This window comes from Arachis hypogaea, chromosome 16 (genome assembly GCF_003086295.3).
Source record: "Arachis hypogaea cultivar Tifrunner chromosome 16, arahy.Tifrunner.gnm2.J5K5, whole genome shotgun sequence".
In the NCBI taxonomy this organism is placed as follows: Eukaryota; Viridiplantae; Streptophyta; class Magnoliopsida; order Fabales; family Fabaceae; genus Arachis; species Arachis hypogaea.
In genome coordinates this window covers 138,374,243-138,384,533 of record NC_092051.1, presented here as the reverse complement: position 1 = coordinate 138,384,533, position 10,291 = coordinate 138,374,243, and the positions used below count along the sequence as shown (strand labels likewise).

The 10,291-nt window shown below is 34.5% G+C and overlaps 2 protein-coding genes across 2 annotated transcripts; both read right to left on the bottom strand.

The window, feature by feature from the left end:
* Positions 1-207: 207 nt before the first annotated feature.
* On the bottom strand, positions 208-2,035 carry LOC112755239 (UDP-glycosyltransferase 90A1). The gene has a single exon (XM_025803203.3). It carries the CDS (start codon positions 1,784-1,786, stop codon positions 380-382), a length of 1,407 nt encoding a protein of 468 aa, XP_025658988.1. The 5' UTR covers positions 1,787-2,035; the 3' UTR covers positions 208-379.
* Positions 2,036-8,273: 6,238 nt separating this feature from the next.
* On the bottom strand, positions 8,274-9,357 carry LOC112754073 (uncharacterized). Its single transcript, XM_025801668.3, has 3 exons — positions 9,058-9,357; positions 8,743-8,968; positions 8,274-8,650 (listed from the first exon to the last, which is right to left on the bottom strand). The coding sequence occupies exons 1-3, from the start codon at positions 9,355-9,357 to the stop codon at positions 8,274-8,276; spliced, it is 903 nt and encodes a 300-aa protein (XP_025657453.3).
* Between the last annotated feature and the right edge of the window lie 934 nt (positions 9,358-10,291).

The following is a 10,291-nucleotide window of genomic DNA, read 5'->3' as shown; positions in this document are numbered from 1 at the left end:
TACCACCTCTTCCTAATTCCTTCTTTTGGCCAGGTAGAACTACGTACTGTTTGATTGAATTTCACTCTTTGTTAGCAATACCTTAGCTATTTCGGATAAATTAGAACGTTTAGAGGTTGGTTTGTTCAAGTCACTAAAATTTTTTATTAAGGTCATAAAGATGTAAAAAATAATTCTTCTAGCAATTATAGGTAGACAATAAAAATATTAAATAATGTGAACAATAGTCGGATGTTCAATTCAGTAAGTGTACAGATGATTATTTTAATATTAAGATTTACTTGAGAATAATTTAAAATGTAATATATTTTACTTGAATTGAATAAATTTTAGAGTTGCTAGAGTAGGTTGTTGATTTTATCCAGTCATATATTTTGTTCTACTTCTTTGAGCACAACTCATGAATGAGATGGTCCAAAGCTGACCAAGAGGAACCACCTTCCTGAACAGCCATCCTAGCTATCCGAGCCAACACCTTAACATTCTGACGTAACTGAATCCCTCTCTCCCCTTCCATCAACTCCTTCACACACTTGCTCACCCCTTCTCTTTTCACAAACCCCCTCACCCTCCCATCACACGTCTCCATTCTAATCCCCACCTTCAACTCCTCCTCCACCATCCTCGCGTTCACGTGCTGCTCCGCCATCATCGGCCACGCCACCATCGGAACCCCGCCGCACACGCTCTCCACCACCGAGTTCCACCCGCAGTGGCTCACATACCCACCCACTCTCTCATCATTCAGTATCTCCCGTTGATCCACCCACTCCCTCACCACCATCCCGCTCCCTTCAACCCTCTCTTCGAACCCCTTTGGTAGAACCCAATCCTTCTTTCTTATCACCCACAAGAAACTCACCATGGATTCTTCCAACCCCATCGCTATCTCCTCCAACTCTTCATTCGAAACCTCCGCCTGTGACCCAAAAGCCACGTACAAAACCGAGCACTTCTTTTTCTGATGCAGCCACGTCATCCATTTCGGTTCCTTCGTACCCGAAAAACTACCCACGTCATCAGCGAGGCACAACGGACCAACGCACCAATACTTATGAGAAGTATTCGTGGTTTTCAAATAGTCAACGAACAGAGGCTCTAGTTCGTAGAAACTGTTGACCACAGTGCCGTAGCTGTTGACCGAGGCTCCAATCAATTTCACGTTGAACTCGTAAGGGATACTCCCTGGTTCGGCGTTTCTGGAACTTGGCTCCAAGTCTTCCTTGCAGATTTTGATCCATGGAAACCGAGTCAACTCGACTAACTCGTCGTCAGGTTGGGGCCCACGGAATATTCCTTGCATCCCTGCTTCCCTAAAGACGCTGACGCTATAACAGCTCATGCCGAAGAAGACGAGCCTCGGGATGTGGAATTTGTTGGCGGATTGTAGGGTCCACCAGAGAAACCCGTCGGTGACCATGAAGCTGACACGTGGCAGGGTCTCGAGGGCTTGCTCGAAGTGCGGTTGGATGGAGGCGGTGGCCATGGCGAACTCGAAGAAGAGGGACATGGATGGGAGCTTGTCCGTGCTCTCTATTCCGGGCGGGATGTCGTTGTTGGTGGTGGAGACTGTGAACGGGAGCGTGACGATAGAGGCGGCGGTGCCGGAAAGAGAGTCGGCGATGAAGGGGCGGTTAGCGGTGGTGGTGAAGAGGGTGACGGAGAAATTGCGGCGGAGGAGGAGGCGGGCAAAGTGGAGGAGGGGGATTGTGTGGCCTTTGGACATGAATGGGAATAGAAGTGCGTGGAAGGAACTGTTGAATTCTTCCGAGGGGATTGAACCCATTTCTTGTTTGCTGCGTTTTGTTTTCTTTACACTAGTTTTTTAGTGTGGGGATGGTAGTTAGGAACTTGCTTTATGGCATGTGCAGTTGAAGTTGCGGTATTTGAACATATTTATCCCTGAAATTAATATGGTGGATACTACTATGAAGATGTTATAATTGTCTTTATGTGAAGATATATCTTTTCTACTGTTAGATAATGAATCGAAGGGTTTGATTTTGATATATTATAAAAAGTATTATCTTTTTCTAAAGTGTGGCCAAATAAATAAAGCACACTTTTAACACAAGACTCTTTATAAGAAGATATTTTTAACATCTTCATTTGAGTAGGTGCCAATTAATATTACTCAAACTTTAACGGTTTATCTGATTTCAGTATTTTTCTTAGAAATGCTAAATTGTCAACTGTCAAGTTGAATTTTTTTTATAATTATTAGTTATTAATATTTAAAAAGTATAAATTAAAAGAATTAGATTGATAATTAAAATAATTATTAAAAATAAAAATATTTTATAATTAAGTGATTTATCTAACTAAATTGTATAATTTTTTTTTATATTTCGAAAATATTTGGTAACTAAAAAAATTAGTCAAAAATAGTTATAATTTATCTTATTTAACATTTATTAATTATCGGGCCTGCTACACATACAAGCAAAAAGGCCCTACAAGTTTTACAAGTTCCCAACCCACACTTCATTCACACGCGCACTCATCTCTCTTTGAATGGAACGTAAACTACACGCGACCCACTCAACGGTTGCTCTTCGCAAAATAGTGCTCCTTAATGGCGCACTCTTCCACTTCTCCAAGCCCTTCGAAAAAAACACAAACCGTCCGTTTTCGAGCAACATTCCAAACTGCAGAGATAGGACTCGTCGCGAAGATTAGAACTCTCCATCAACACAACATAGAACTCTCGATCAACAATCTCCAGAAAAAACGAAGTTATAATACTCAAGGTACGTTACGTTACTATTTTACTCATATTGTATATTTTCCACATTTCGAAAACGAAGAACTAGGTTTTACTGTTCTTCTACGTTCTTCTAGGTTTTACTGTTCTTCTTGTTCTAGGTCTCATTTTACAGTTTTTAATGTTCTACTTGTTCTAGGTTTTACTGTTATTCTTGCTTCTAGGTTATTCTGTTCTTCTTAGTTGTTCTAGGTGTTACTGTTCTTGTTGTTCTAGTTCTTCTGGTAACTGATTTTTGGGAGTATATTGCGTGATTTGGTGGGCGTATATTGAGTATTTTGTTGGGTGTATATAGCATAATTTGTTGGGTGTATATTTCTGAACTGATATACTGTAATATAGTCAACAGTTGCAACTGTTCTAATATTTGCTTGTCCATGGGTGTATATTGCTTGACCTTGTATATTAATGCATGTTTGAGTGATATCTGACTGATATCTATGGGTGTATCTGACTCATATCTATGGGTGTATCTTACTGATATCTATGGGTGTATTTTTCATTTCAGAAAAAATGGCAGGCAGAAACCAAGCTGAAAAAAATATAAGAACAAATATATGTCTTAGATGAAATCAGTTTTATATAATAGAAATATATCTGACTATAATTTTGCTTTGTTTACAGCAAATCAAAGACCTTAAGTGTGCAACACATTTGTTAAGTGAGAAATTCAGAAACATGAGCGAGGAGAAGAAAACAATTGTTAGGGATTTGGGATTTGGTGGCCTGATGCACATCCCACCACTAAGGGTGCATCACCAAATTGTCAGATAGATTCTAAGGATATTGACACTGATTAATGTAAATGTTATATAGTCCTGTAACAAATTGAACACATGCTGTAAAAATTTTCCAATTATAATCCAGTTTATTGTAAAATTTCTTTCAATAATTAAACTCTCTCTGCTGTATTCAAAATGTATGAATTACAGGTATTATAATATGAAGGAAAACATCAAACCAAATATACACCCATAACCTGCCATTTTTTACACCCAAAGAAAGTTGAATATACACCCAAAAATCTATCCCCCTGATGCTTTATCCCTAAAACCCTGAACTCTAAACACTTAAAACCTAAACCTTAACCCCTAACCCGTAAATCATAAAACCTAAACCGTAAACCCTAAAACCCTAAACCCTAATACCTAAAACCCTTAAACCGTTGTAAAAAAAAAACAAACAGTATTTTATAACATAAAAACAAGATTCTGAAGTATATATATGTATATATATGTAAAATGTGAAATACAAGAAAATTCAGAAATACACCCAAAAGAACACTGCTTTTACACCCAAAAGAATGCATGCTCTCGCTCCTTTGTGTGCTTCTCATCCCTCCCCAGAAGTGGTGATCCAGATAGATTGGAATCCATATATGACAGTCTTCATAGAGATCTGCAGAATACACCTAAACACAGACTATAAATACACCCGAAAAAAAATTAAATTTACACCTCTGCTGCAGATTTTAAACAAACATTACCTGAAAGTCACTTGTTGTCCACAAGACCAAAATTCAGCAGAAAATCATTCCAATTCCTATCAAATGAGTCTTTAAGTACACCCACGCTTCTCGCACTTCTCTCGTAATGTAATTCCTCACATCCTTTTCAATAAAATTTAACTCGCGATGACCCCCGGCAGCCGCAACAAATGATTGGTAAGTTTTGCTTGGTCTAATACCACCCTCCTCGTTATTCTCTATTGTACGACGAATGGACATGCTTAGTTCCCTGTGCTGTTTGAGATATTTTAGATTTCCATTTTCCCTCTCTGCTACATGTAATCAATTGATTCTTAATCTCGTTTCCCTTTCTATTTGTGCTCCGAACTCTTGTAGAAAACTCTGCAGCCTTGGCGTAGTTCCTGTAAACTTTTTCAGCATCTTCAATGGTGGTAAAGGTCATTCCAACCTTGGGAACAAACTGGTCATCAACAGAGAGAGGCTGCAGAATACACCATGTCAAAAATAAAAAATACACCCAATCATGTCTGATCTAATACACCCGAACGACAACAACTCAACTAAAATAACAAAAAAAGCCATAAACTGTAAATACACCCACACTTTCCCCAAAAATACAGCCAAAAAATTTTGATCTACACCCGAGCGTCTGCTATAAATTGCAGATAATTAATCAAAACTAATACATTAGATTCAATCCACAGATTTATGTTCACGCGTTAGTTTCACAGTCAATGTTCACGAATTATTCAGCTACACAATGCTATACAAATAAATGCAACAAAATTCAGAGTAATCATATGTAAATCAAACCTCAAGAACTACGTTAGATTCAAATTCATAATCCACTTCGCCCTGATTCAGCTGACAATCTGAGGTTGAATAATCCATTATCTTCAAAACGAGTTCAAACTTTGATTTCAGAAACCAGAAAATCGAAAAGAAAACGAAGCTGGAGTTACAGAGAGAGGAACTAACGTCAATGACGAAGAACAAACCAGTGAGGAAGGAGGAGAAAAGAACGATCGAAAGAGCAGGGGAAGACGCGCGAGAAGAAGAACGAGCAAATTTGGAAAGAAGGAGAACGAAGAAGGAAACAAATCTTTTAAATTTGGTAGTTATATATAGCGCGTGTAAGGGACGTAGCACTTGCAGCGTGTTTTGGAGGGTTAGGGGTTAATTGACTTGTAATGCTTACAAGCCCTAATCGCTTGTATGTAGAGCTTTTCCAATTAATTATTACGACAATTAATAAATGTTAAATAAGACAAGTTCTAACTGTATTTTTTGTCTTTTTAGCAATTAGCATTACTTTTTATATTTATAATTATATGTATTTCTTTTTTCAAACACCACTTTTTTTTTATTATTATCATTGTTATCACTCTCTATCCTTTGGTCTTACTTGGCAGGTTATAATTCTTGATGAACCTACCAGCAGAATGGATCCATACTCAATGTGTTTGACTTGGCAGTTAATAAAACAATTTAAGATAATCTTACTAACAACTCATTTAATGGATGAAGCAAATAAACTAACGTTTTGTTTGGGAGTGAAAAGAAATAGAAAGGAGAGAAATTGAGTGAAAAGAAATAAAAAAAAATAGAAGTGAAATTTAATTTTTATGGGTGTGTTTGGATGAAAGGAAAATAAAATAGAAAAATATTAAAAGATAAATAATTTATGTTGTTTGTTTGAAAAGAAAAATAAAAAAAGTAAATTAAGTTATATAATGACAATATTACCCTTCATATTATATAGTAATATTATTATGTATATAATTATTATGTAGATACTTATAAATGTCATTAAATAATAATAACAAAATGTAATTATATTTATAATATAACAAGTTAGGAATATAAATTTTATATAATAATAATAATAATAATAATAATAATAATAATAATAATAATAATAATAATAATCACAAAATTAGAGTGATCTATTTAGATATAAATTTTATTTTTGTTTAATACTCATCCCAATACATAAACTGGAGATAATTTTAAAAAGAAGAAATATTCAAATTAATAAGTATATGTACGTCGTTCTAAAGAGGCTAACCGATCACATTATATCATTTGATTAATATATTATGCCTTATATTACACTTACAAATACACATGAAAGAAGTCTTACATGATAACACGCTAAGGTCAATTAAAAATAAAATTTACATATGAAGCTAACAAACTTAATACTGGGACCTCTTTGATCAAGTCATTACTAATAGCATAGACTTCTTTGACTAACTCATTACTTATAGCATAGTTAACAATAGTTATAGCTATCAAAGTCACAAAATACAAAGACATGAGGTTTTTTCATTATAAGCCTTAATTAAGTCATAGATATGTTACCCACAAAATATAAAGATACCAATACCTTTCTTGATCTTAAAGTTATATTTGTGCCAGTCTCAAAATATTAGCCACAGTTACTAGGACTATTGTTTCTAGAGTGCACCTGCTTCTTTCATCAATTCATATAATGTGGCAAGACGTACGTCAGCTGGAACACCAAAAAATTCTCTCTTAGCTCTATCTTCTCTACATAAAAAGTGGTAACACCTCATGCACAACTCTGGCATCACACCTAAATTCTCTAACTCAGTCCATACGTCATTTTCAGAGTAAATTCGAGGCCTACTTTACTCAAGAATTACAAGACTCCTTTCAGCTATTCACACTTTTTGTTTAGCAATTTGAACTTGCTACTTAGCTACCTGCACTTGTTCTTCAGCTGTTAACACTTGCTTTTCAGCAATATTAATTGATCTCTCATAAAAATGATTCCCATCTTTCATCATTTTAGTCAATGCTTGAATGCCTTGACTCATTCTTTCCATTTCTGATTCTAATTTATCACTCATGGTTGTTTTGCGTTTAGTACCTCTTGATGATGTTCCTTGAGAGCTAGTTGATTGGTTAGATAAACCAATTTCAGGACTATGACCCATTGTAAAACTAGTAGCACGAGGAGTAATTGGCTCGTCATTCCACTCCTCTTCCATATTTAAGAAACTATTATCATCATTCAAGTTAATTGTTTCTTTATGCTTCTTCCACCTTTTCACTTTTTCTTTGGCACTTTCAGCATGTTTTTCGGTTGTCCTGTCTGTACCATATATCTCAAACAATTTATCATAGTGTTTGATTGGAGTACGCATCCACTTTTTCACTTTTGGTTTTGCCTAAATCAAATAGAAGAATATTTACTATGAGTATGTCTATATGTAAATATATATTATTGAAATAATTCTTCAATATTTACTAGTGAAATTTAAAACAAAAAAAATAGTAAATGCATAAAGTTTACCTTAATCAATTCTTTCCAAACTTCAGCTTCAGCCTCAAATATCTTTGTAATTGGATTCTAAGAAAATCCACTAAGCCCATGAAAATGATCATAACAAACTTCAAAATGATCTTTTAAAGTCTTGAGTCTATTCTTAAAATTCTCTTTGCAGAGGTGATTACCATAGATAGATCTCAAAAGTGAAAGTACATTGTCATATGCCATTGTAGTAAATGTGCCATCCACTCTATTTCCTTTGCGACATTCTTCAATCAAAGCATCAATGAAGGTTGTATCCATTTCGTCGGTCCATCTTAAGGTATCCCGACTAGTAGCCTCACCTTGGCATGATGCTCTCTTTGCCATTAACACTTGTCAATCTACAAAACAAGTGGATAGAAATAACATCCATAATCTTAAATCAAAGTTTTTGTAAACTATCTTATCAGTTATTCAATAAATAAAGATTCAATACACTCCATAAGTACAACATGTGACAACTTGATTCAATAATTGCACACCAAAGTCATTAAACAGAATATAATAACACATCAAGAGGTAACATGAATTCAATAATAACAAATCAAAGTTATAATATCAACTCAGCGCACACATAATACAACTAATAACTTTATTTGCAAAATTTTTTAAATGAGTGATCAGAGCCCTAGTTGATAGTCAGCCCACATTTGAGTAGCTATTTTATCCCTTAACATGGCTCCCTGCCTATAGTCTTCATCTTATTCATGTCGAACTATTTCATCCTCTTCTGGATTATTTTCTTGTAGTTCTCGATCAACTTGAGCTATGAGATGTGGATCAGGATCTACACCCATTAAAAAGTTATGTAATATGCAACAAGCTAGCACAATTTCAGTCATAGTTTCAAAGTCATAATGTGGTTCAGTGTCGCTTGTGATTATTGCAAATCTTTTCTTCAAAACTCCAAATGACCTTTCGATAACATTTCTCAATGAAGCATGATGAAGATTAAATAATTCCTTTTCATTTTCTGGGCCACGTCTTGCATACTCTTTTAAGTGATACCTTACACCTCGGTATGGGGTAATTAATCCATGCTTCAGCATAAATCCAGCATCCCCAAGACAAAATTTTCCTACAGAATCCATCATTTAAAATGATTAATTTAGTATAAACACACAAACTACTAATCTTTACCTACTAATGAGACAATATAGTCTTATGTACCTCGTGGAAGTTTAAGATTATCATCCCTCGATAATGCATTCTTAAGAACTTTTGAGTCAGATGCTGTTCCTTCCCAACCCGTTAATACATAAGTGAACTTCATATCGAAATCACATGCAGCTAATACAATTTGTGTCGGCCAATCTTTTCTCCATCGAAATTTGGGTTGATCTCCTATGGGTACTTTGACACGAAAATGTGTTTCATCTATAGCTCCAATACAATCCTAAATAATAGTCCATTATTTAATAAAGTAACTTGAAATTGTATATATCAATCAAAATTATTTATTCATGTAATTGTACATGTCCATACCTTAAAATAAGGATAAAATCTATGATTGTGAAGGATCGCCGGAGAAATAATGGATGCAGATGGTTGTCGAAGAAATTCATCTTCTAGTAAAATAATTGCCCGTAGCACAGCATGGAAGTGACGGCTAACAGTTTCTCCAGACCGGTGGTAGAAAAAAGAAACGGTTCTAGTTTTCACATTATGAGCTATTATATACAAGAACCTAGCAACTTGCTCCTCTACTGTAACATGTTTTGTATCTCTCACTTGACATGTTGCTCTTAATTTCTCGCACAATTGAAGAAATGCATTAGGGCCCATGCGTAGGATGTCACGATACCTATGAGTTTCTCTTAACTGTTGCATTAAGGTAGCTCGAATTTGTTCTCGCCCAACCAATTTATGGGAGATGGATTTGTCAACCCTCGTAGACATACATTTCAATAAATATAACATGTGCACAATGTAACATATCAGTGTTATTGTGCATAATTTTTGTCGTCTTTTCCAATCCTCCCTCAAAACTGTTAATATATGTTCTTGGTTTTCAAGGGTTAACATGTTTTCCTGATTATCGACCCCAAACTTAAAGGAAAGGTTTAGTGAGAAATCACAATTAAAGATGTCTTCCATATTGACGACCAAAAAACTTTCTTCATGATCAGCCTTATCCATTTAACAAGCACTTTGTAGTTTCAAATGTACATATCGTACATTTACAGCACCAACAAAAACAAAAAAATATAGCATCATATGTTAAGCATAAGCAATGCAATTAAATAACTAGTATTTATATATATGACCTCCTAATCAAAGAATATAAGTAATTGTAAAAGAATCTCAATCAATTGAAAGATAACAATTTCTTATACCTCTCGAAAAAATTTAAACATAAACTACATATGAAAGAAACCAAAAATAAAAAACACAGAAAACGAAAGCAACTAATAGGTGTTAATGTGATTTGGGGTTTAAATTTACATAAAAATAAAAAATATTATGGATATATAGAAAGGAGTATTTTAGAAGAAAATTATTAAACGCTGTATAAGAATTTTTTTTATATACAAAGACTATTCCCATAAAGATAGTAATTAATTTTTTATATGTTATATCATAAATTTACCTACTAATCAAATATTTAAAATTGTTTAACGTTTTTTTTAGCTGTCCTTTTTATATAAAAAAATTATTTTAATCAGCTTCATGACCTATCCATGTGAGAATTACTTATGAATTTTGTGTATAAATAAAT

Coding starts and splice junctions, on each gene's coding strand:
- LOC112754073 (XM_025801668.3), bottom strand. CDS start 9,357: ATGGGCCCTAATGCATTTCTTCAATTGTGCGAGAAATTAAGAGCAACA. Junction 8,969..9,057: donor GATTTTATCCTTATTTTAAG/GTATGGACATGT, acceptor ACTATTATTTAG/GATTGTATTGGAGCTATAGA. Junction 8,651..8,742: donor TAATCTTAAACTTCCACGAG/GTACATAAGACT, acceptor TGGATTCTGTAG/GAAAATTTTGTCTTGGGGAT.
- LOC112755239 (XM_025803203.3), bottom strand. CDS start 1,786: ATGGGTTCAATCCCCTCGGAAGAATTCAACAGTTCCTTCCACGCACTT.